The sequence below is a fragment of the Mauremys reevesii genome, linkage group 3, assembly GCF_016161935.1.
Source record: "Mauremys reevesii isolate NIE-2019 linkage group 3, ASM1616193v1, whole genome shotgun sequence".
NCBI classification, from domain to species: Eukaryota; Metazoa; Chordata; order Testudines; family Geoemydidae; genus Mauremys; species Mauremys reevesii.
The window spans coordinates 62,106,255-62,133,878 of NC_052625.1; the positions used below are offsets into that span (position 1 = coordinate 62,106,255).

At 43.6% G+C, this 27,624-nt stretch overlaps 1 protein-coding gene across 17 annotated transcripts in view; it reads right to left on the reverse strand.

The window, feature by feature from the left end:
- Positions 1–27,624, reverse strand: part of DNAH8 (dynein axonemal heavy chain 8) — a 556,010-nt gene that overhangs the window by 357,107 nt on the left and 171,279 nt on the right. For 14 of the 17 annotated variants that reach the window (XM_039529004.1, XM_039529011.1, XM_039529005.1 and 11 more), the window contains 5 exons: positions 24,458–24,577; positions 18,039–18,180; positions 13,325–13,440; positions 4,921–5,027; positions 2,075–2,177 (listed from right to left, as the gene is read on the reverse strand). In XM_039529004.1, coding sequence (XP_039384938.1) covers positions 2,075–2,177; positions 4,921–5,027; positions 13,325–13,440; positions 18,039–18,180; positions 24,458–24,577 — 588 coding nt within the window. The remainder of the gene's footprint in view (positions 1–2,074; positions 2,178–4,920; positions 5,028–13,324; positions 13,441–18,038; positions 18,181–24,457; positions 24,578–27,624) is intronic. The other 3 variants (XM_039529017.1, XM_039529022.1, XM_039529013.1) reach the window with 2 other exon arrangements.

A 27,624-nucleotide genomic window follows, 5' to 3' on the forward strand; every position in this document is an offset into this window, starting at 1 on the left:
CCGCCGCCCTGAGGTGCCATCTCCCGTGGCAGCTCCCCTCCACCCCCGGGGAGACGTCCCGCACCTCCCCACCCCAGCTCACCTCTGCTCCAGAAGCCCTGCTGTTGGCTGTCGCCGGGCTTGTGCCACGTGCGCTAAGCAGAGCTGCAGAGCTTTGCCCAGCCACCGGCTAAGCAGAGCTGCGGAGCTTTGCCCAGCCACCGGCGCCACTGCCGGCAATGAGAAGAATGGCATGGGATGGAGCGGCCGCTGTGCTGGGAGGGACAGGGAGTCTGAGCCGCCGGCAGGCAGCCCAGGGATTCCCCTGGGTCAGTGCGCCGCTGGCAGCCCGAACCCCTGGGCTTCCATGTACTTCCTGTGAGCCAGCTGTATAGACAGACACAAGTCAGAATCTTGGAATCAATGGACACTGCTGGCCAAAAGAATCTGAACTTAGGTGCATTGGGTGCATGCACACCAACAGTGAAATATATATAGTCAAGCACTTGAAGGTGATGGTCAAGATTTAAAGCCTGGGGACTTAGCTTCTGCCATTAGACTGAAAGGTCTTGGTGTTGAGAAGGCTCTGGGCCTAACTAAAACCTAATAAAAATGTGTGGGTTTTGGCTATATAAAAATAAAACAAAATAAGCATAACTAGTAATAAATACCTAACTACTATACAAAACACTGAATCTATAATAAAGGATTGTGGGGAAGCAGGTGGATACATCCTAAGTTCCATCTCAGCTCCATGAGTGATAAAAAAAAGAAGTGGGGGACATCCTATATGGGCCCATCCTTTATGCCCTAAGGGGGTGTATCAGAATATGTAGGGTGCAGGTGCAACCCCAATGGACACTGCTGGTCCAAAAAAAAAAATCTCATGTTCATGGAGCACACATGCACCTTGAAGTAAGATCCTTTTCCAAAAATATCTCAAAGAAGAAAGTTTGGTTTGGGGATAATTACAACATCCCTGTAATGTATTTAACTCCATCTCAACACAGTTTTTGTCAGAAAATGTAAATTTTGGTTTTAATTACAGTTTTCATATATTAACACTATATAAGAATGCTACCATGTGACACTTCTAGAGATTTTAAGATATGTAGTATCAATCTCAAATGACGTTTTAAATATATAACTTTCATGGCTAGATTCAGCAGTATGCTCCAGCTGCTTTATGCCACTCTAGAGTAGCATAAAACAGCCTGAATATATTGGCCAGTTATGCTGGATTTAAAGTCACTTTGTTTTGCCAGATCACTGCAAAGCAGCTAGAGAGTATATCCCTTCCTTCCTTTCCTCCAAATTCCACCTACTTGTTGCACTTCCCTGTATACTCATATTCCTGTCTTCACCTCCCTCATGAATCCCTATGTAAACCCACATGCACACTCCCTCGTTTGCTACTCTCATGTACCTTCCCTGTTAAATAGATCTGGTGAAACGGATTACTTTTGAAAAGAAATATTTAGTATTAATGGCAATTTTTGCCATTAATTTTCATAACAAAGTTTATTTGTTAGCACAGGCTGGTGCATAAAATCTTCAGAGAAACCTATGAAGAATTTCTCTTTTTCCAAATGATCACCACTTCCCATTGTTCGCAATACAAGTGAGGTGATGTGCCTTTCCAAATGCTGGCTATGACAAAAACACCACAACACAAAAACTATCAACACAATCACATAACCACACCAAGGGCTGAAGTCATAAAACAGCCAAAGCGTCAATATAAAACAGAACCAATCTAACATTTCAAACACCAAAAATAAGGGAGAAATTAACAGCCAAATACAACAATAAAAAAACCAGAAATGAACAAATATGAAATATAGTTGCTGACAAATACTACACTATATAAATGGTTCTGATCCCAGCAGCTGGCCACTGTAAGAGGGAACTGAGGATGTCAGGCTGTGAATACATTTTACCAAGGGGACACCTGCCTTGCCCCAGCAGTCACTGTTCTTTTAGATGGCTTCAAGGTCAGCACAGGTATCACACATCTCACAAGTGGGGATATGGAAATGTAATTCTTAGATAGCATCTTCTTACTTTGCTGAATATAATATCACAAATTGCTTACCACATTAGGAATAGCAAGATGCACTTCAGCTTTTAAGAAAGAAACAACCTCTTCAGATTTGCTTGCCTGAGCAAAAAAAGCTGTTCGTCCAAAGGTGCTGGTGCTGAAAATAAAATTGAAATACATTATATATACTTCACCATAAAACTTTTCAATTATAATGCCATCATCATTTGAGTTACTGTAAAAGGAAATTACATCCCTTGAAATTAGGCATCTCTGAAATCATTTTGGAGAATTCTCACCCCAGAATCTCAGCTCTGTAACACAGGACAGACAGAATGCCCTAGTTCTAAAAGTTTTTAATGTCTAAGGGTAGTGGTAGCAGCCAAGAGCACCACCGTCCCCACCAAAGATAGTCACATGTCACCCTGGACCTAGCCACTGCCCTTAGAGCCTTCCAGTCAGTACTTGTTTAAGTGTGATGGACGACTCCCCAAAATTATGAAATCTGCTCACCAAGCATTTCAATCAGGTCCTTCAATAGGGTGGAAAGTGAAATTGCCAGGATGATAAACCAATATAAAATGATCAACACATGATTAAAAACATACTCCAAAGACAAAAAAAATGAAAACAAGTTGCAAGAATCAGGACACTTTAAAACGGACAGTTTCCAAATTCTAAAATGCAATGGCGTCACCTGGAGTGGAGCACCCACAGGGACAGCACTTGAAGAAGAACAGACAGTTTCCAAATTCTAAAATGTAGTGGCTAGGTAAGTGAGAATTCTTCAAGATGATATATTTAGTGAACCAGAAAAACTACTACGTAATTGCCTTCTCTCAAGATTCCTTCTGTGCAGGGTACCTGTGCTGAAATTCTGGCTCCACTGAAGTAAAAGCCAAAACTCCTATCGACTGCAATGGGGCCAAGATTTCACTTTGTAGCCAAAGGCATGAGTCATGTCCCGCCTCACCCCCCAAAATGGACAAAGCTGCAATAAGCACAATGATAAGACACCTCTTAAACATCCAGCACAAGAAACTAGATATATTAAAGTCTGTAGAAGGAGACAGCAATTAGAAAGAAAAAAAGTATTGAAAGGAAATTGGCCAAATAAAGAAAAACCACATCCTGAACATTTTTGTTTTCTTGGCAGTGGTGGTAGGGCTACAGCGAGAATTTGGACTTCCCTACCTTGGAAATAAATTTTGGGTACGGGAAGCCTGAAACTTGAAGCCAAACCCAAGCAAAAATATTTTATAAAAATGTGAAGAATAGCTGCTTTATATATGTCTGCAATGGGAAGATCTCTGAAGGTTGGCAGTGGCCAGATGTTATGTGTAGGAGTTGGATTACATAACCTTGTCAGCAGGGCCATCCTCAGGCATATGCAACATAGGCACACACGGGCCTTGAGCTCGGGCTACCATCGGGCATAGGGACACCAGTTTAATAATACTGCGTAGAGCCCTATAAATCCTAAGGATCACCCTGCTTGTCACAGAATTTCCAAAATCCATTTGTCTGAGGTTCAACTCCATGCCATCATGAAAAAAATAGTGATTCCTCCAGAAGAAATGGAAGGGAAATTAAAATCTGTAAGTTTAGAAAATTCAAGAGTGCCCTTAGATTTGCTTCTTTGCGGAAGATTCAGAAATTGAACCACATAAAGACTTTTTTTTTCTGATGTCTAGACCTCTGTCTTCTAGTAAACAACTGTCTAATTGAGGAACCTTTGGACCAAGCTATAGTCTACTATTACTGTTGGCCCTTATGTTGAAAATGGAAAAGGGTCTTCCACGGGAAGGTTGGTATACAGACCAGGATTGATCAGGAATCCTTTAATTTCTAGAGTGGTGTCTTTTAACTGAACACCTCCAGTTCTTCCAAAGGGATATTTCCCATATTTTGTTGCATGAAATGGGGTAGGACCAATCTCCTAAGTAAGGACAGTTTCCCCAAAGTGTCTGCTGTGATTACAAAACTGACCCAAATCTCTGTGGATAGTTGATGCCATGTCTAGGGGGCATCTGAGATAACTCTAGTCTTGGAATCCTAGACTCTACTCCAAGGATTGCATCTGCAATCCAAGAAAACACTACAAGTGTTCTCCTTTCTCTGGTATCTTTGCCCTGAGTATGAGGAAAAGGAGTGACTCTGCATTGAGGAAAACTTTTATTCTCTTCTTGGTTTGTTGGCTGAGAGAGGAAGCAACTGTTTGGGTTGGGGCATTGTAAGCCACAATTGTTTCACCATCTTTTCTCAGAAAAGCAGGGATTCTTTGAACTTGGAAGCACAAAATATTTGCGGAGAGTGTTTGTTTACTATCTATGGATGAAGTGAGATCTAGCACTTGGCTTCAGAGTTTGAGGTCACTGTTCTAAAGTCAAAGCACATGGCATTCACAGATACATCTGCTATGAAAACTGTCACCAGATGACCTTCCTTAGGATTGAAGGAAAATCCTGGTTGAATGATTGAAGGAAAAAGCCTTTGTTAATCTGTCTGTCCGTTGTTAGAATGTGAGCTATGTAAAGCAAGTTTAATTCTTTCTCTACTTTCCGGAAACCACCTAGTGTATTGTGAGTGCCACTAGAAAAAACAAACAAAAAAATAATGAATTTGAAATATGTTACACTGCCAAAACCCCTTATTTTTTCTATTGAAAACAGGAAAGTATATTAAAAGATAGAAGGCTTTGTTTCATGGAAAAAGGACGTAGCATCCGTTGGTACTAGAAGAAATGAATTACAATCAATTAACATAAATGCATTTTCCCCTTAGTCTTTCATATAAATTCTTGATAACAAAGATAAAGAAACTAAATGGATATTCATAATACTACCTCAGTATTACTCTCTAAGCTGTTTTACTGAAGTACTACTTCACTTGCAACTTACCTTGAAACAAACATTCTTTTTTTAAGAGTATCCAAAGATAGCCGGGTGGCTTTCAACAGACTGTCTAGTAACTGATGACTGAAATATGCAACTACCTCTTTACATTCCTGCAACAAATAAAAATATTTAGATCCTGTATGAATATAATAAAAAAGAAATGTAAAAGAAGTAAATTGGAGAACGTAAAATAAAGGAGAGAAAATTATTCTCTCTATGAAGTTACATTTTAAAAAAAATTCTCATTTTAATTATCTGAAATAGTTTTACCTGCATTTTAAATTTCTTCTGCAATGGCTACACCACAGGAAATGATACCTTAGCGAGAAATGGGACATTTAGGACCTCCCTTACACCATCTGAGAACCAACGACTAATTATGGGGAGTTGGTCAGGTTTTTAGTTTGACTAACCAATGCACAACAAGATCCTCAAAGGTTCTGGACCGACATTGCTTATTGAAAGAAATGTGGTTCAATATCATTTTATTTAAAAATTTAAACAAAAGTAAAATCAATAAAACAATCAAAGCTAAACTGTTAATAGTAATATTAAACTAAAAATGGAACATTACAACAATCAAATCAATAAATTAGATTCAATATTGGATTGGAATTTAATCAGCAAATTAATTAAATGAAATTAATACCAAAATCAATGCCTATAAATTCTAAAGAGGATTCTAAAAAGATGGTTGAACATTTGGTTATAAATCCCAACTAAAGATTTTTACACTGAAGTCTATCAGATCTTTGGTTTAAAGCGGGTCAAGAGTTTAATACTGAAAGCAAATCGTTTAATGTCTAAACCACAACCCGAGAAGCCAATTATAATGCTTCCTTCCTAGAATTCTATTCTTATGTGATAACCTTTTCCTCCTTCTCCACAACAGAGATATTATAATACAGATTTTTAATGAAACACTCTTGAAAAGCGGAAGGTTGGGCAACGCTTATTTTACCAGAAATTACAGATAATTTAAAGTCTATCATCAAGACTTTTAAAGATAAAACTATTCATAATAGTGTGCTCTATGAGACAATATTTAGGGCTGTTTAAACTTGGAGAGCTTTCCTGTTTTGGTGCCTTCCCCTTGTGGTCTTTATGGGTGCTCAGACACAGATGCATGTACAGGCCTGCTGACGGCGGGAAGAGGGAAATTGCCCAGGAGCCTGGGTGATTTAAAAGGGCCCAGGAGCCTTGGGCCCTTTTAAACTGCACTGGCAGGCTGCAGAGCTCCTAGGTGCACAAGGGGTGGTATCAGCAGTAGCGAAGGCAGCCAGGTGGCCTGTGGAAGCTCTGGCCATGCCAGAAGAGCGCCCATTGACTGTTCTGCCCTGGGGCCCGGAATTGCTATCGGTGGGCCTGTGCATGTACATACTACACTTTCACATCCTAAAATAAAAGGTTGAGATGTTTCTCGGCTAATAAAAATAGAAAAAGGAAAATTACGATACTTAAGATAATAGGGGGTTGCAACCTCATCAGTTCTCAGTCTTTTGGTCTCTCATACAGTAAGAGCTGGAACTGCAGTCAAGAAGCCAGACAGTAATGTTCTGTTGGCACAGTGCTTCTCACTAGCAGACCTCCTTCAGATGCAGGGAGATTGGTCAAAGGCTGGCATAGCCTGTTTGTTGATGTTGTGAGCTCCTCTCCTCAAGGTCTTGGAGAGTCTGGAACATCAGTCTTCCCTGTACGTCTTCCCTGAACTGTACATCTTCAAGATATATTGTCCACACAGATTACACTCTTGATGTAGAGGCACCCAATGTGTGTGAGATTCGATTATTTTGAGGTATCAGTGTACTTTGGGCCATTCCTACACTCTGCCAGCCCTTGCGACCAGCTGAGGGTATAAAGGGCAAGGTGGCCTCAACTGCCTATCAGTTCTTTTGCCAGTAAGAATCCCAAGTGTCAGGACTCTCATTTAGCAGGGATGGAGGGCCAGTAATGGAAAATGTGAAGATAATACGTGTGAAGATAATCTCAAAGAACCATAGTGACTGTGATATAAATAAATGTACTTTCTTCTAGAGTGATTAGCCACACTATTTTTGGTGACTAGCAAGCAATATACTATTCTTGGACATGTCTAAGAGGGGTCCTACTAAAATATCAATTGAAAGACCATTTTACCAATGTTTGCATCTGATCTAGGGGCCTATACCAAGGCATAGTGAGTGGTGTAAGTATGGACTGAATTCTAAATCACCGCTCTACAAATCTCAGTCAAGGGAACATTGGTCAAAGACTTGCAGAAGCTGCCTAAACTCAGGTTGAGTAAGACCTTCTGTGACCAGGTGAATCTTGCTTCACTAACCCATAGCAAGAATGTATAAAGTCCAAAAACAATTTGGATAGTCTGTGAATAAACTGGTTATCCCCTTTCCATTTTGCAAATACAACAAATAGTCTTGTTGAGGTCTAACTAATCTAATCTTGGCCATGTAAAAGGACAACGTTCTAACCACATCTAGTGTATGAAGTTTTACTCTGGTCGGGGAAGAATGAGGTCTTGTGGGGAAAGGCTGGTAGATTAATAGATTGATTAAAATGAAAATCTGAGACAACCTTAGGCAGGAATTTAGGATGAGGCCTCAGGGTGATCTTATCCTTGTGAAAGACTGTATGGAGGGTTCTGCCAGGAGGGCCTGAATTTCCCCTTTTCTCCTGGCCAATTTTACGGCCAACAGGAAAGATGTCTTAATAGAAAGGTGACAGTATCAGCAGGGAGCCATTGGCTTGAAGGGAGGAACCATTAAGCAAGTAGGCACTACACTGAGATCCCACAGAGCAAGGGGTTCTCTGATTGGTGGAAAGGCATAAGTCAGTTCCTTAAGAAATCTCAGTACAGTAGACTGAGAGAATAATATGTGGCCCTCTGGCAGGGAGATAACCCTTAATCAAGATAAGAGACATATCTGACTGTTTCAGTGAGGAGTAAACAGTTCAATATATTTGGGACCATTGTTTGCAGAAGTGCCAAGTGCCACTGTTCAGACTACATGGAGAAAGGTCTTCTTTGGATTAGTAAATTTGTCTTGTGGAAGGCTTCCAACTCTGAAGTGAGAACTTTAGGACTGTCAGTGAGCAATTCCTTTCAGCAGAAGTCAGTCAATCAGCACCCAGGCTGTAACATGTAGAGTCTGGGTCTGAATGGAGGACCTGACAGTAGTCCTGAAACAGTAAGTCAAGCAGGGCCAGTTAAGTGATTGGCTTCTAAATCGAAAGCCTCATCAAGTCTGAGAACTAGAGCTGCCTGGCCCAAGATGAGGCTATCAGATTGACAATCTGAGCGTTATCCAAGCTTCCATAAGGCTTTGGAGGTCATGGATATTGTTAGAAAAACATACATGAGGTCTGCAGTCCAAGGGAAGAGGAAGGCATCTGTGAGGGATCCTGGGCTCTTACCTGCTCTGGAGAAAAACCTCTGGCATCTGTTGTTGTGGCATGTCATGTATAGAGCTATCACCGGGTATCCCCTTCTGTGGAACGCATTTTGGACAAAGTTTGAGGGATTATTCAGGGTTTTCTGAGAGGTCTCTGCTGAGCCAATCTATCACAGCGTTCTGAAGACCCAGAAGATGGAAATCTTTCAGGATGATATGAGGCTGAATACTCCAAGTTCACAGATGCAAGGTTTCTTTACACTGCAGGGGAAGACCAGATTCCTCCTCACCTATTCATGTAATGCACTGTCATGGTATTGTCTGTAGGCACTGGTATGGTAAGTCTCCATAGGAGGGGCAGCCAAAGAGCTCTGAGTTCTAGCATACTGATGTGAAGGAAAGTCTTGGGCATCAACCATTTCCCTTGAACCTGCAGTTGGTGTAGGCATCCATGATTAGGGTCTTTGATGGAAGGGATGAGAAGAACATAACATCTGTGCATACCTGAGCCAATTGTGTACACTAGCCCTGTTGACCTCAAGACCCAGGGTAACAAAGAGGTTCTAGAGCCTTTTGAATGGAGCCAGTGAACTGCTGCAGGGGTGTACCCCATATCAGCCAGTTGTGAAGATAAAATAATCTGGATTCCTTGCCTTCTTAGGTGGGCTTCAATCACAGTGATAACTTTGGTAAGCACCCTTGGAATGGTGGACAGGCTAAAGGGTAGTGCTTTGTATTTGTACTCAAATATCTCTACTGTAAACTGTAGAAATGTTTTGTGTTCCAGAACTTTTGAGCTGTGAAAACAGGCATCTTGCAGGATGAGAGCCATGAACCAGTCCAAAGGATCCAAGGTGGGGATAACAGAGGCTAAGGCAACCATCCTGAATTTGAAACTATGAATGAAGAGATTAAGACATCAAAGGTCTAGGATGAGTCTACATCCCCCTTTCTTCTTTTGGATTAAAAGAAATCTGGAAGTAAAAGTCTTTCCAGCTGAATTCTTGAGGTACCACCTCTACTGCTCCCAGCTGTAGTAAGGTGTTGACTTCTTGTTGCAAAGGTGTCTCATAAGAAGGGTCCCTGAAGAGAGATTGGGACAGGGGGGAGAGGAGGACATGGGCTCAGTCTGAAAGTTGATGGGATACTGCTTGTTCACAAATCTTGAGGATCCACTGGTCAAAGGTAATCTCAAGCTAAGATTCCTTGAAATAAAACAAGCAGTTGCCAAACTGAGCTGAAGGAGACGTATCCATAGATGCTCCAGCTGGGCTCTCGAGAATCACATCAGTACTGTTTCTGGGCACTTGCCCTTGTTGTGGGGCTGCTGAGGGGGAGATCAATGAGTGCCTTTAGTGGAATTATGGTCTCTTCCTCAGTGAAAGATGTTCTTGAAACTGTTGAGGCCTGTATCTGAATGAGAACTGAGGCCACTGTTATTGATATTGCTTGTGATTCTGAGCTGGAACATGGATATCCAGTAAACAGAGGGCCATGCAGGAATTTTTCAGAGAACATAATTCTTCATTAATGATATTGTTGAGAAGATCATTCCATTGAAATGCTGAGTCCTTTATAGTCACTTGGACTTCACAAGGGATGCCAGAAATCTGGAACCAGGATGACTGCCTCATTGTCACAGCCATAGCTGTGGTCCTTGTCTCCATAATTGAGACATCAATCACTGTCTGGAGTGTTGTTCTGCTCTTGATTTGACCCTCAGTCAGAGTTGATCTTATCTGCTCTTGATATTCCTTAGGGAACATGTCCATTGGGGTGGGAGTCTGTCCCACGGTAGGAAGTCATATTTTGCAAGTGCTTGATCATTAATTATTCTAAGTTGAAGGTTCATGAGAAGTAGACTTTCCAACCCAAGAGGTCCAGTTTCTTTGGAACTTTTTCTCTGGTCTGCTGGTTTTTGACTCTCATGTACGGCCTGGACAACCCAGGACCTCTGTGAGTGGGGTGTTGAAAAAAATATCCGTAATTCTTAACTGGTACCTGGTATTTCCTGTCTGCACATTTGGAGGTCTCAGAGATAGATACAGAAGTGTGTCATATGGTCTGAGCAACAGTCCTTCATTAATAGATAGGGTTAGTCTACCTGACTGAGCGAGTTGTAGAATGTCCAATGCCTTGTGCTGTTTATTCTGGATTACCTCTAATGGGATGTCTGAAGTATCAGCTAATCTCATGAGGTCCTGAAAACCTTCAGATTCTGACTCTTGACCCATAGTTCTGATCTCCAGTTTATCACCTGCCTCTGACCCCCTGGTATCCTGACCTGGCATGACTCTAGATACTAATTTGTGGTTTTCCTCTCAAGTTTGTATCCTGACCTGGCTGATTCTTGACTCCTGTCCCATGACCATGGACCCCAGCTCTAATCACTAGGTATTGCTGTCTATGACTTGGCTGTGACACCGAGACATCAGTGCCATCTGGGGAACCCTGGCCAACTTATATAATAAATGAAAATTCAGTTGGTAGACCAACTTTAGTCAACTTTGGAGAATGTGCAGACGCAGCCTCTCAATGCAATAGTATGTAAGTACATGAGACCATGTGGTCCAAGCATCTCAAACATATGCAGATCATAGTGAAGGAGTGGGATTTGAGGGACAAACAGCAGTGGCAAATTACCTGAAACTGCCAGGAACAGCCTTTCTATTGGTACTGATATCAAAACAGATGGCCAATTTGGTGCTGAAGCTGGAGGCACTGGACAAAGCATCAGCACAGCAGTCAAAGTCAGAGACAGTACCAATCTGGTAAACAGTGGTACCGAAGTTGGTGCCAGGGAAGTATTTTTATTGTCTTTCTGTGTGGAAACAAATACTTCGTACCATTTGTGGATTGCATGTAGAGGTTGCAGAACTGGATGGAACCAGAATGGCTGAAGGCAGATCTTAAGTTATAGTCTTGTGCCATTGGAAAACTTGTGACAGATAGGCCAACCAGGACAATTGCCACTTGAAAGTCCTGTGGGGTCGGTGGCACCAAAAGGACCAGTGCTGAAGTCACGTCTATTGGTACTGGACTCACCTGCCATCCCTGTAACAGTGTCGGAGTCAATGGTACAGTACTGGTATAGTCCCATCTTGGAACCAAGGAGACATGGGATGAAGGCCGGGCTCTACCCTGTGCACCAGAGGAATCTTACCAGTGTTCATAGTCTCTCTTTCAGATAGAGGGAAAGTCTCTTGGATTTGGCACAGCTCCTGTCTAGTTTATGGGCTCTCTTTCATGAAAGGCCTGTAGAGGAGGATCAATTCCTTCTCTTCTGTGGAGAGGAGTCTGAGTCAGAGGCCTGTCTGACACTTGTTACCATTCAGAAGCCAGTTGTGAGGCTGGATGACCAACCATAGGCCCCAGTGCCAAAGAAGATCATATTACCTGCTGCTTGAGGTGCTGTTTGAGGCATAAGTCTCTAGAGATTTGTGTTCTCCTTTTAAAGGAACAACAAATACTGCACCTCTCTCTGATATGCTGCTCACCAAGGCATAAGAAACAGAGCATGTGTGGATCTCTGTTTGTTTGAAGCCAGTGATGGCATGCCACCAGGCACTATCTTCTAAAAAACAAAAGTTACCAAACTATCACTAACTACATGCACTACTACAAATTATTACTACACTAGAAAAACTAACAATACTAGCAGATATAGAAAGAGAATTCCTCACTGCATAGTAACCATGAGGTAAACCGCACAGGGAGTTCTGACTCAGGCCACTTGAAGTGAGAAAGAACTGAGAGAGGTCAGAGCAGTGATGCGCTTAAATAGCCATTTAAGGGACCACCAGGAAGTGCATGGTGCATGCACCACACTGACGCATGTTACTACAGAAAACTCTCCAGCTCTGGGCATGCACTTTTCTAAGGCCTGGTCTACACTGGGGGGGGTTCGAACTAAGGTACGCAAGTTCAGCTACACGAATAGCGTAGCTGAACTCAAACTACCTTAGTTCGAACTACTTACCCGTCCTGACGGCACGGGATCGAAGTCCGCGGCTCCCCCGTCGACTCCGCCACCGCCGTTCGCGGTGGTGGAGTTCCGGAGTCGACGGGAGCGCGTTCGGAGTTCGATATATCGCGTCTAGATGAGACGCGATATATCGAACTCCGAGAAGTCGATCGCTACCCGCCGACCCGGGCGGGTAGTATGGACGTACCCTGAGTGGAATACATGTGAACCAGTCAAAGAAGAATAGCCCATATGTACCACAAAAGTGGGAGATGCTGGGCTACAGAAAGCATTAATGTTAGGAATTCCCTTGGTCTTCTGAAAACCTTCCAGAATATCCTCCCCCTTCCAGAACTGCTGCTAGGACAGAGCTAGAAGGAGAGAAATAGTCCACCACCACCACCACCCCACTCACCCCCAACAAAAAACAAACACCCACCCTGCTTGGAAGAGGGCACACAGATAAATCCCTGAGAAAACTCAGTTTGCCTTGATAAGAGCAGGCTCTAAATAGATATGTCTACCCAGCACACTAAGCCTGGGCTCTGACTCAGTTTTGAGCCCAAGCCCCCCTTCCATTCACATACAAATCATTCTGACTCTGGTCAGCAAGCACTCACAATGCAGGTACTACGACTCTGCTGGGGGAGGGGAGGGTGAATCAGAAACTGAGTCCTGCTGAGATTCAAGTGCAAGCATTGTCACTTTGCAGTCTGGACACATGTTAAGCAGCAGACCTTAGTCAGAAAGTCTGCATAGCACAGTATGGACACATCAGCACAGCTCTTAGACCTGTGTCCAGCAACTGAAAACACAGCCCGTCTTGGGCTGGTGCTGAGCCAGTACTTCTCTGGCTCCCTTACTGAAAATGTGGTTAACGCTGCAGCATATAATAAATTATTTGAAAGATAAGACATTTTTAACCTTATGAACTACACTCAGAAGTTGTGTGGTGGCTTCAGTTACTCAATTATGAAAAATTAGGCATTTTCTGTTCAGTTCTGAAAATATTTGTTATTAAATTAATAAATTTTCTCTTTTTATAATGAAATACCTTTCTAAACTCATCTTCTTTCTCATTGTCCTCAGCATTCTCGCTAAGAATACCTGAAGAACCATCAGTATCTCCCTCCTCTCCATCAGCCCCAAATGCCACATGTTTCCCTTCTACTGTAAATAAAAAACAATTAGAAGACAATACAAACTAAAATAGACTATAGAGTTATAATAAATATTAAATTATATAACTATTTCTTGTAACTTCAAGATTGTATTCTGCTTTAGAGCATGCTGGAGTCAATGGAAATCATTCCATTCACTTTAATGGGAGTTAGAACATGTGTTTGATTTTTCTCTTCACAGGTATGGCACATGGTGCTTTGTTAGCTTAAGGGTAACATATACAAATACATACATATATATACACATGCATACACACTAAAGTGAGGTGATGTCCATTTGCTAAATTACAGTGCAATTTCATACATTTCTGACTGCCTCACTGCCTTTGGCTTTCTAAACTTCTTCCTTAGGGCTTATTTTAATATTCCAAATCCCTTCAAACAGCTACCATTTTTAAAAGATTAACCTGCCACCAAAATATTTCCTCCTTATTCCCTAAAATGTGCCCCTTGTTGAAATGAAATACAGAAGGACATAGATTTTAAGGCCAGATGGGACTGCTATGATCATCTACTCTGATCTCCTGCATAACGAAGACTAAGAGGCACCTTTTATTTTTGCAATACATGCAGGCATAGTCAACTATAAAAACCATGACATTTACCCCAAACCGCACTTCTACCTGTCCATCAATAAGCCCATCTATAGGCTTCCCCCTGAACTGATCCAAATCCTTCTGCTGGAAACAGGGGAAGACCAGGCTCTGTGTCATGTGATTCTTATTCCCACTTAACAACTTGAGAAGGGACTATGAATCTTGTTCTCTTAAAGGTGGAGGGGGAAAAAAAGTTTTCAGGGAATTGGATCCCCAATGATTTCTGAGTGGAGATGGCCTTGGCACTCCTCCCTAACTTGAGGAGAACAGTTATGTCCTTGTGGCAGTATCACAGGAGGAGTATCAGCTGGTGTTGGAAAACACAAAGACCTCCACAAATCTCCAGATTCTGAACCCCCTCCCAGCTAAGCAACGGTCCACAGGCTGAGAACAATTGTGACAGAGCTCCCTATTGGAGCTCCGAAGTTCATCTCCTCACAGACAGAGCACCTTCTCATCTTTTTCTTCCAACAAGGTGATGAAAATGGAAGAAAGGAACTCCATCTTGTTCAACTAAAGAACCTTTTTTAAACAATTGCCTCAAGAAAAGGCAAACGGCAAAGGGAGTGAGGCTGTGTACTACTGCTAGAGTTTGGCTTTAAAAGCTGGGAAATGGAAAGGAAAGGAAGGAGACATCATTTACTGATCTAGAGGTGGATAATGGTGTGGCCAAATCCCAGAGCCTTCATAGAGAAGTCTAATCTACTTCCAGAATACTCTGGAACAGAGATATAGCATGGATATGTCTCAAACTGGGAAAGAAGTTAGAATGCAGAAAGCACCAAATATGTGTCCTAATACGAAGAAGGAATGCAGACCAGCCCATCTTAGACCTCAGAATATTTAATTCCTTCCTCATGAAGTTCAGATTCCACACAGAGACCCTTGCATCCATAATTCTCTCCCTGTCCACCCTATATTGCTTCAGCACTCTTGACCTCAAATATGCATATTTTCATACATTGATCATACATTCACATGGCAAATAGCTCTGTTTCCTGGTTGGGGAAGATCGCTAACAGTACAGGATCCTCCTCTTTCACCTTTCTACTGCTCGTCTAGTATCAAGATGCCCCTCAGTCACGGCAGAGCATTTAAGATTGCAAGATTCACATATAGCTCTGTGTGGATGACTGGCTAATAGCTTCATTTCATAGAATCATAGGACTGAAAGGGACCTTGAGAGGTTGTCTAGTCAGGTCCCCTGCACTCAGGGCAGGACTAAGTATTATCTAGACTATTCCTGATAGGTGTTTGTTTGTTTGTTTAACCTGCTCTTAAAATCTCCAATGATGGAGATTCCACAACCTCCATAGGCAATTTATTCCAGTGCTTAACCACCTTCAGAGATAGGAAGTTTTTCCTAATGTCCAACCTAAATCTCCTTTGCTGCAATTTAAGCCCATTGCCTCTTGTCCTTCTCTTTTCCAGACTAAACAAACACAGTTTTTTCAATCTTCCCTCAGAGGTCATGTTTTCTAGACCTTTCATCATTTTTGTTGCTCTTCTTTGGACTTTCTCCAATTTGTCTACATCTTTCCTGAAATGTGGTGCCCAGAACCGAACACAATACTCCAGTTGAGGCTTAAACAGTGCAGAATAGAGCGGAAGAGTTCCTTCTTGTGTCTTGCTTACAACACTCCTGCTAATACATACCTGAATGATGTTCGCTTTTTTTGCAACAGTGTTACACTGTTGACTCATATTTAGCTTATGGTCCACTATGACCCCCAGACCCTTTTCTGCAGTACTCCTTCCTAGGCAGTTATTTCCCATTTTGTATGTGTGCAACAGATTGTTCCTTCCTAAATTGCAAGAATCCCTGACCATCAACATGGACTGTGCTTTAATTCTTTTTGAGAAACCAGATCTCAGAATAAGTTGGAAGAAGTCACATCTCTTCTTACACAGCAGATCCAGTTCATTGAAGCAATTTTAGATTCCCAAATTGGAAGAGCCTTCCCTCCAGAAGAAAAATTCCTAAAGATTCAGTCTGCCAATGAAACTCCAAGAGACTCAAACCAGATAGTTATGTTCTTCTTCAGACTAATGGGCCTCAGGGCTTCAGCAACACATGTAACTCTAAACGCTCACTTCAGAATGAGATTATTACAGCATTAGCTAGCAAGAAATTACCAGCCAAGTCATTTGCATAAAGCTGTCTCTTCCAAAATAAATGCTCTTTTCATTTAAATGGTGGATACAGAGAAGCAACATTCTGAGGAGGGTGTCATTCAATCCTCCACTCCATCAGCAACTATCACTTCAGATGTATTCAACTTGGGATGGGGCGCTCAGTTCAGCGAACACAGTCATTGGAACCACTTTGAGAAATATCTACTGTGGCAGAGCTCTGACCTTGCTCCTGTGGGTCCTGCGCTTCTAGGCAGTTTATGCTTAGCCTCAGTGGCTCACTGTGACCCTCCACATAGCCCTTCTCTTTCTAGGGCCAGGGTTACAGTCTACTGAGCCCTTTTCATCATAGGCTGCAAGGAGGTTGGTGAGAGAACTCCCACAGTCTCTGTTCAGCCTCCTGTCCTGACAGGGACCTGACTTCCCCTCCCAGGAGCTGTTCCTGTAGTGGTGGGTTGGGGGGAACCCGGGCCCGCCCTCTACTCCGGGTTCCAGCCCAGGGACCCTAATGGTAGCAGTTGTTGGCAGCCAACCTTTCACTGCCAGAGTTGCTACATTTCCCTGGGCCACTTCCCCACAGCTCTCCTGCTTCTCCCTTCTTCACCCTTACCTTAGGGCTCCTTTAACAATGTTTTAGGGTGTCTTCAGTAACCAGCCCTTCAGCCGCACTTCCTCTCCTCTGGCTCCCTGGCTCCTCTGCCTGACTGGAGTGAGCCCTTTTTATAGCATCAGCAGGGCCTTAATTAGAGTCAGGTGGTCACATTAACTGAATGGCCTCACCTGACTCTTTACAGATTAATTAGAGTCAGGTGTTCTCATTAGCCTGGAACAGCCCCTGCTCTGGTCAGTCAGGGAACAGAAAACTGTTAATCCAGTGGCCAGTATATCTGCCTTCAGCTATTCTGCTGTACCCAACTGGCCTGAGTCTATCACACTACATATCAGCATGGTGGGGCAAAGGGCAGTCTAACAAAGTCTCAAATCTTTTCTACCTCACCTACAAGATTAAGCAACTGAAGTAGTAAGTGACAACACGTTAGCTATGTTCTGTATAAACAAACAGGGAGGAGCTCATTCTTTACAGCTCTGCAAGGAGGCTATAATATAATAGGACCGGTGTATTCATCACAGCATTTACCCTATAGCATTCCATCTAGAAGGAAAAGACAATATTTGGCAGATCATCTCAGCAGTGATAGGGAAGAAATACAAGAATGGCCCCTGAAAAAGACAAAAAATATTTGCTGTCTCAGGGCACCCAGAAATAGATCTTTTCACAAAAAGACACAATGTGAAATGCACACTGTTCTGCTCTGTGATTCAGTGCTTGCTACTTCCCATTAGTGATGAATGAAGAGAGAAGCTGTGCAGACAGAAAATTATCAAGTAAGAAATATCTTATTCTGTTAGCAGCTTCTCTCTTCATTCAACCCACCCTGGTAGTTCAGTACATGATCAGAATACAAATTTATTTTTTTCTCAAAAGGAAGACTTAGACATATAATTGTTTTAAGATTAATTAATATATCACATTGTTGTCTTAATGCTAATAATAGGCTGCTGGAGTATTTCTACAGTTTTGAAAGGACTTTTATGGAGGTCTGAACTGAAGGGTGGGGCTTAGTCCTGGAGTCCTAGCAAAAATGTTGGACTACATCTGAATTCAATAAGTGGGGAGCATTAACCCATCAGTGAGGAATGAGAAAAGAAGCCATGAAACAGAAGAAGGGGTTGAAGGCAGAGGTCTAAAACAATCATCTTTTCTGGAAAAAAATTCTACTTTGTCAGATACTATCTCTTTTCTCAAAAAACTTAAGAGTAGAAATTGTTTAACATAAATACACATACTAATAAGTACCTGGCAATGAATACTTTTTTAAAGTTTTCTTAGAATCTTTAATTTCATAAATTGTCTCAAATATAGATATCAGCTCCTGGACAGCATCTTCTATGTGCATACTTTTGTGGTTCAGTATTTCAGCCCATTCTTTGGTGTAAGTCTGTTAAAATATATACAGTAAGTTACCATAATACAGATTGTCACTTGGACATATGTTTAGTACACTGAATATAATAAGAGTAAAAGAATACACAAAATTAATGATCTTGCTCTCTGATCATCTTTTCTAAAAGGTGCTATTGCAATAGGAAAATATTTTAAAAGTGTATTTACTGCTAATGAATGTTAGCCAACTGAAAGCTTCAGAGATTGAAGACTTTTTCTATTTTACAAAACAAGAATGTATGAATAGCAGTGCAAGCTTCTCTGACTGTCATGTGCCTTAACCCTGATCTGCAGGAATCCTCCATAGGGCTTTAGGGGGAAATCAAGGGATTGGATGGAGAAACGTAATCCTCATATTTACTAGAGTATGTTCTGTTTGAAATATAAAATACTTCATTAAATTTGGGTAACAAAAAATTCCACCATAAAATACTGATCATATGATAGAACTAAAACTTACTTGTAATATATGCACCTTTTAATGTAAGTATTTCTACTAAATATAGGTTGGGACTTTTAAAGGAGCTTAATTTGGGCTCCTGATTCCTTTAAGCTCCTTGGAAAATCACACCTTAAACAGTATTTCATGTGCTGTTATTAATCTCTAAATAAATAAAAAAATAAAAAAATAAATGTTTGATCCCTGAACTGAATGTGTCACACAATCCTTTACATTAATGTTAATGCACACACATCTTTTTTCTGTGTAGGTACTTGCAGGCAGTGACAAAGTCACCTCTCGACCTGTCAATGTGGCCTTCTCTTAGACACATTAGGCACTTAGGGTGCCTATCCTTGAAAGGCATTAATGCCTCACAGAAAGGGGCAATTCTTAAATTTTCATGGGGCTGAGGTATCTATAGGTAAAATGTAATTATTTTCAACTGCCTTTACTCTGTCCAGGATGGAATGAGGATGTTGCCATATCTCTTTCACCAACTCATCCAGAACAGGGTTCAAAGGCACTGCAAATATATTCAGTGGAGGAACTACTTGACAGTGAATAAAGAAAAGCCAGTGACTCTAGTGATCCATTCTAGAAACTGAAGACAGACATGCTCGTTGTCCTCTTACCATAAGGATATTTTCTGATCTATGAAGACTTAGTGTCTTCCGTATTTAAAAAAAAAATCAGTTTTAATCATCCCAGTTTGAGTGTCTCTCAATCTCAAGCAGGCCCTGAAGAATGATAGACCAATGTGGAGATAAGAGAGAGCCTTTACTGCCAGAGCTCATGCCAACACCAACCAACTACCCAGAAACCATCATTACAAGTAGCAGCAGCACCAACTTTTTCACAGGCACCAGAATCTGAAGTGTGGGTTCTGCCATTGACATCACTGGCACTATGTATGTATGTATGTATGTATGTATGTATGTATGTTCATCCATCATTTTCGAAGAAGACCTTGACATCTAGCAGGTTGTGAGCTGTCCACAGTGCGTCCGCAGGTGGCTGATAAGGCCAATACGGGCACGAAATGTTCTGCCACATGTCGGGCAGACATGTGTGGGCACCACTGTTACAACATTTACAGCTCTGGCTTTACGGAGTGCTCGCTTCTCTTGTGCTATAGTTATCCTTCTGGCTTCAGATGTCTGGCAGCCTTGATGGATCAGCGTACGCCATGTCGATTGGTCTTGTGCCAGAGTTTCCCAGGAGGTGATGTCAATATCCAGGGACTTAAGAGAGGCTTTCAGCGTGTCTTTGTATCGCTTCTTTTGTCCCCCGTGCGATCGCTTTCCTTGAGACAGCTCACCATAAAAGAGCTGTTTGGGGATGCGGTGGTCTGGCATCCTTACAACATGGCCTGCCCAGCGTGTCTGGGCTTTCATAAGCAGAATGTAAACTGACGGCAGGCCTACTCTGGAGAGGACTTCTGTATCTGGCACCTTATCCTGCCACCGGATCCTCAGAAGTCTGCGGAGGCAAGTCATGTGGAAGTGGCGCAGTTGCCTAGCGTGCCTCCTGTATACAGTCCAAGTCTCACTGGCATACATCAGGGTAGTTAGCACTACTGCTCGGTAGACTTTAAGCTTTGTAGCAAGGCTTATTCCACGGCGGTCCCACACGTTGGTCAACAGTCTGCCAAATGCAGAACTTGCCTTGGCGATTCTGCAGTTGACCTCGATGTCAATTGTCACTGCGTGAGAAAGGGTGCTGCCAAGATAGGTAAATTGGTCCACTGCTTGCAGCTTTTGTCCCTTCACTATGATGGTGGGCTCTTGGTGTTGAACTTTCGGAGCTGGCTGGTACATCACTTCGGTTTTCTTTATGTTGATGAGGAGGCCGAAGTTATCGCATGCTGCTGCGAATTTATCCATGCTAGCTTGCATTTCCAGCTCTGATCCAGCATTCAGGGCACAATCATCAGCAAAAAGAAGGTCTCTTAGCACAGTCTCCTTTATTTTGGTGACAGCCTGGAGTCTTCGCAGGTTGAACAGTTTCCCATCAGTCCTGTATCTCAGGCTGATTCCCAAGGAACTGTTCTGAAAGGCGTCTGACAGCATAGCTGAAAACATTATGCTGAACAGGGTCGGTGCCAAAACACACCCCTGCTTGATGCCGTTTGTGACGGGAAAGGCCTCTGAAGCTTCTCTGTCGTCCAGAACATGAGCCGTCATGCCGTCATGGAACTGACGTACCATCAGGATGAATCTGTCAGGGCACCCAAACTTTGACATGATGCGCCACAGACCTTTGCAACTGACAGTGTCAAAAGCCTTGGTAAGATCCACGAAGATGGTATACAGTTCACGATTCTGCTCTTGACACTTCTCTTGGAGCTGTCGAACTGCGAAGATCATGTCCACAGTGCCACGTTCTTTGCGGAAGCCACACTGTGTCTCGGGTAGTAAACCCTGTTCCAGGTGGTCAATCAGGCAATTCAGCAACACTCGTGCAAGGATCTTACCTGCGCTAGAAAGCAGTGATATTCCTCTGTGATTATCACAGACTTTTCGATTTACTTTCCTCTTGTAGAGGTGTACGATGGACGCATCTTTCAATTCCTGAGGAATGGACCCTTGATTCCAGAAGGACTGGAACAGCTGAGTGAGTTTGTCAACAAGCACTGCACCACCATCCTTATAGATTTCCGCTGGAATCGCATCAGATCCTGAGGCCTTGCCACTAGACAGCTGACTGATGGCCTGTAGGGTTTCAGTCTCTGATGGTGGAACGTCCAGGCTGTAATTAATATCCGCCTGGGGCATTCTGTCAATCGCCTCATTATTGATGGAAGATGGGCGGTTCAGTACGGATTGGAAATGCTCAGCCCAACGCTGTAGAATCAGAGTCTTCTCAGTAATGAGAGTTACACCATCTAAGTCCAGTAGAGGGGAACTCCCTGAAGGCCGAGGTCCGTACAAGGATCTAAGGGCTTCGTAGAACCATTTGGCATCGTTTCTATCAGCAAACTTCTGGATTTCATCTGCTTTGGCACTCAACCAGGAGTCCTGCATCTTACGAAGCTTGCTCTGTACGGTCCTGTGAATGTTGTTGAAGGCATTTTTCTTAGCTGTTGACGACGGGTCGTTCTGATGAGCATGGTGAAGGTGGTGCTTTTCAGCAAGTAAAGCCTTGATCTCTTCATCGTTTTCATCAAACCAGTCCTGCTGTTTCCTGTGTGAGGGTCCAAGAACCTTTAGTGCAGAAAAGTGCACAATATTTCGGAAGCGTTCCCAGTTCCTCTCAACGTTTTCCTCTAATTGCAGCTCTGAGAGTTGGTTGTCGAGATCTTCTACTAGTGAAGCTGCTGTGCTGGGGTTCCTCAGTTTACTGATGTTGATCTTTTTCATCACAGCTTTATTTCCCTGCGGACGTCTCTTTGGCTTGATGTGAAGGCTTAATTTAGAGATGATAAGTCTATGATCAGTCCAACAGTCAGCACTCGGCATGGCCTTAGTCACCCTTACATCCTGTCTGTCTTTCCTCCGCACGATGACATAATCAATGAGATGCCAGTGCTTGGAACGTGGGTGCATCCAGGACGTCTTTTTGCGAGTGGGCAGGCGGAAGATGGTATTGGTGATGATCAGATCATGAGCCGCACATGTCTTCAATAGTAGTAGGCCATTGCTGTTGCATTTGCCGATTCCATTTTTTCCAATGACGCCATCCCAGGCAGAGTGATCGGATCCTACTCTCGCGTTAATATCGCCAAGTAGAATCAGCCTGTCGGTGCGCTTCACGGATGAAAGTAGGGCATCAAGATCTTCATAAAACTTGTCCTTTACTTCATCCGGATTCGTCATTGTGGGTGCGTAAGCGCTGATTAGTATAACTCGCTTTCCTCTCGGTAGTGGAAGATGCAGTGTCATGAGTCGATCGTTCACGCCCTTGGGAAGACTGGCAAGTTTGCGGACAAGATGATTCTTAACCGCAAAGCCAACTCCAGATTCACGACGTTCGTCACTGCTACGTCCACACCAGAAGAATGTGTAACCACCTCCTGTTTCTGTGAGCTGACCTTCGTTGGCTAGACGAGTTTCACACAGGGCCGCAATATCGATGTTAAATCTTGCGAGCTCTCTGGCAACCAGAGCTGTTCTTCTTTCTGGTCGATCTGCTGAGGGGTTGTCTTGAAGCGTGCATACATTCCATGTACCAATAATGAGTGGTGTCACCTTGCGTTTTGTTGTTTGAAATTTTGTTATTCGACCGCATAAGATGGGATCCCCTCCAGCCGCGGTAAGCTGGCCAGGGTTCTATGAAGCAAACAATGTTTAGGGCACCTTTTCTAGCCCCTTCCTCTTACTATGGAGGTGAGCAGTGCAGTCCTAAAGAGGGCTGCTCAGTCACTCAGGTAGACGCCGAATCCAGCTGTTGCTTCGGTCAGCAAGAAGACGATCATTAGACCTGAGCCATCTGTGTGCAGGTCCGCGGCTACAGCTCCCAGTGTATCCACACCTGCTGCTTCATCGCTCGCCCATCGCCACAGGACTTTAAAGTTTACGGGAATTGGAGGGATGTCAAGACTTGCGCGTGAATTGGATTAAAGTGAGGGAGAGGTGCGCATAGTCAGCCTCACTCTCTCTTCCCAGATTCCATCTTGCTCCAATGGCAGGACAAAAGTCGAGACGGTTGGACATGGGCTGGGCGCAGTGGTTGACCAGGGCGTCTTTCGCGTCTTGCCGTGCTCTTAGTGTACCACGTCGCTTGCAGAAACCGCCTTCATGACCGTTGGTCCTATTCCAAAAGATCTCATCCGCTCAATCCGCCGGCGTCTGTCTTCACATGCTCGGGATAGACAAGGCCCTATCTCACCGAAGGTCTATGCCCAACGGCTACCCTCAACCTGGTTTAGCCAGCCTGTCGAAGCTGTTGCCCGGGGTGTGGCCGCTGCGCATGCTACAGCTACTAGGAGCCACAGGTGAGAGCTGAGTGACAGGTGGGGACCAAAGGTGGACGAGCTGCCCTGAAAGGACACAACATGCCCCTACATCAGAGGTGCTACCCCTCCCTGAACACCCCATACACTGGCACTATAAATAAAGAAGGAATGGCAACATGAGGTTTAATGCAGTGAACTTCCAGTTAACAACTCAGGATTCCCCAAATCTAGCAATGGAATAATCTGTAATGCTAGAAAGCCTGAGCTGTAACTGTCTCATGTTACATTTCTTCTATTATCTGCCTTCTTTTCTTCTCACATCTAGCTACAGAACAGTAAAGAAAAAGTAGAAGTAAAATTAGAATTGAGAACTGATAGGGGCTTTGTACTTTCAGAACACAAGTAAAAAGACTAAAGGGAAAGTGGTAAGTCTGGTCTTTTCAAACTTGAAAGACTTTGCACCTCTTTGTGTCTCAATAACTGAAATAATAATATTTAATGTAAGGATTCTTCTGTAAGGTGGGGAAGACCAGACATATGACAAAAATAATTACGTTAATGAAGCTAGTAGCTGTAGACCTCAATAAAAGATAGGTGTATGAATGCCATCTAGTAGTGATAGTTAAATAAATTCAAGTTCTATGCAATATTGCAATCTCAGTAGATCAAAGACATAAACCAAGGACTATAACTATAAAAGAATATATTTACCTTTGCAAAACTGGTAAAGTTATTCAAAATGAAATATTTTAATCACAAAGAAAATACAGGTATTGTTAATACTTTTTAAAAATAACAATATCATTATTTTGTGTTGCTCCAGAGAGGGAAAAACCCTCTTCTAGATAAAAAAAAAAAAATGCATTATTTAAACATTATTTTCTAATGTACACAAAACACAAGGATTCAGATTCTAAGATGTAAAATGATGCATACCTCATTGCATGCCAGCATATCCTCCACTTTCATAGGACCATCCTCTGGCAGGACAATTAAAAGAGTATTTGATATGTCTTTCATTATTAAATCAATCTGCATTTCACATAAGTCATTAACCTAAAGAAAAGCAAAATTTAATTAACACTACATTTGTGCCTCTAAAGTGTTATGCATCATTATTATTTGTACCATGCCATCAGTATACCCTGGGTTTTATAGACAAATACTAACGTCAGTTCCTTGCCCCCATGAATCTATAATGTAAAGGCCTGATCCTACAAGGGGCTGAATGCTCAGAAAGGCGGAACTCCCTCTACTCCCATTGACTTTAATAAGAGCCAAAGGTACAAGGCTTCTCTCAGGAGGTATTCAGAATCTTGCAGGATCAGGCCTTAAATAAGACATAATACAACAAGGGATAAAAATAAACTAAGGATACGAGAAGTATAGACAGCCACAACATTGAAAGATAAACCTATCATGGTCAGTGTGAGGTTTGTGCTCCCTATCACAGTAACCAAAACAGCAATATCTACCTGAGTCTGCAGCTAGCCTGAATAGTTCTGAAACATATGAACTCTCCGACAGATCTCAAAGAGATTTTACTCCAAGACTCAGTATTCTGGGAGGCCTGTCAACACCACACCAAAGACTGATGTGTAGCAAGAGAAGAATACAATGGGCACAGACCACCGACCCAAACAAATACTTACTCCAACTGCTGGGGTGTATTTAGGGGTGGGGGTGCTGACATGCCTGATTCTCTAGGGGTGTGATGGGGCACAGGTACCGCAGGGGTTAACCCTTCCTTCCTAGCAGAGGGAGCCACGCCCTGGAAGCTCTGCTGGGCATGCTCCAACTGGAGAACAGATATAAAAGCCTGCAGAGCTGCTCAGTCTGGGCTGACCACTGACCACTGGAGGGGAAGGAGGCATGCTGCCAGCTCCTGAGGAGGGACAGCCTGCACACCAAGATCCAGAGGCCAGCCAAGCCGAGACGCACCCTGATGCCCAGACGGAGTATGTCACAGGAGAGGAACAGACTGGAGGACCCCCCGAAGCGGAGAATCCAGTGTTTATGGTAGGAAGTGACACAGGAGAACTTTAGGCATGGTCTACACTACGCGTTTAAACCGAATTTAGCAGCGTTAAACCGATTTAACCCTGCACCCATCCACACAACGAGGCCCTTTATATCGCTATAAAGGGCTCTTTAAACCGATTTCTGTACTCCTCCCCGACGAGAGGAGTAGCACTGAAATCGGTATTGCCATGTCGGATTAGGGTTAGTGTGGCCGCAAATCGACGGTATTGGCCTCCGGGCGGTATCTCACAGTGCACCATTGTGACCACTCTGGAAAGCAATCTGAACTCAGATGCACTGGCCAGGTTCACAGGAAAAGCCCCGCAAACTTTTGAATTTCATTTCCTGTTTGCCCAGCGTGGAGCTCTGATCAGCACGGGTGGCGATGCAGTCCCAAATCCAAAAAGAGCTCCAGCATGGACCATATGGGAGATACTGGATCTGATCGCTGTATGGGGAGACAAATCTGTTCTATCAGAGCTCCGTTACAGAAGACGAAATGCCAAAGCATTTGAAAAAATCTCCAGGCTATGATACAGAGTCCACAGCACAGTGCTGTGTGACAAGCGTAACGGAAAGCCAAAGAATCAAATGGAAGCTCATGGAGGGAGGGAGGGGGTACTGAGGACTCCAGCTATCCCACAGTCCCCGCAGTCTCCGAAAAGCATTTGCATTCTTGGCTGAGCTCCTAATGCCTGAAGGGTCAAAAACATTTTCCCGGGTGTTTCAGGGTATATGTCGTCAATTTACACCCTTCCCCCCCCCCGAAAGAAAAGGGGGAAAAAAACATTTCTCGCCTTTTTTCAATGTCACCCTATGTCTACTGCATACTGCTGGTAGACGGGGTGCTGCAGCGCTGAACACCAGCATCCCCTTCCCGGTGGCAGATGGTACAATATGACTGCTATCCATCGTCATCATCAGCCAGTGAGTGCTCCTGGCTGGCCTCGGTGAGGTCGGCCAGGGGCACCTGGGTAAAAATGGGAATGACTCCCAGTCATTCCCGGCAGATGGTACAGAACGGCTGGTAACTGTCTTCATCATAGCAACTGGAGGCTGAGCTCCATCAGCCCCACCCTTTCATGTCTAAAGAAAAGATTCTGTACTGCCTGGACTATCATAGCAGCTGGAGGATGCCTCCCCCTCATTTTATCTCACTAAAAAGTCAGTGTTACTTATTCCTGCATTCTTTATTACTTCATCACACAAATAGGGGGACACTGCCACAGTAGCCCAGGAGGGTTGGGGGAGGAGGGAAGCAACAGGATACTACCCACAGTGCAACGCTCCAGAAATTGACGCTAGCCTCGGTACATGGACGCACACCGCCAAATTAATGTGCTTAGTGTGGCCGCGTGCACTCGACTTTATACAATCTGTTTTACAAAACCGGTTTATGTAAAATCAGAATAATCCCGTAATGTAGACATACATACCCTTAGCGGCAAATAGCATTAGAGCCGTACAGACGCTCGGCATGTTGCGGGCGGATCCCTGCCGAGCTGGTGGCAAGGGGAACTTGCCACTACCAGGGCGGGCCCGGGTCCCCCACCACCACTCCCCCACACCATTAGGATTGTATGGACTCTGGCCATTAGGCCGCACTGCCCTGAAACTTGAGGCGAGTTACCTGGACTCCAGCCGCTAGGCCACACTACCCCGCTTGCGAGGGGGATTGTATGGATTCTGGCCATTAGGCCGCACTGCTCTAATGCAGGGAGCAATTTATATGGACCCTGGCCATTGGGCCACACTGCCCTGACACTTGGGGCGAGTTACATGGACTCTGGCCACTAGGCCCAATACACGACCAAGGTAGCCATTAGGTTGCAACCGGCCGCCCACAGAGAGACGGGCGCATGAACTTGAGAGTGGCGAGGTTCCAACACCCCATCTCACCCCTGCCACAAAGGGGCGGGGTGGTACCAGGCCTGCCACAAGGGAAAAGTTGAGGCAAGAGTGCCCCTGGTCTCCTGAGGAATGCTTTGAGGTCCACACATAGTGGGCTGATTGTCTGCTGAGGTTGTTGGCCAGGTCATTACCCAGTTTTGGTAGATAAGAGCTATAGCTGTCATCTACTG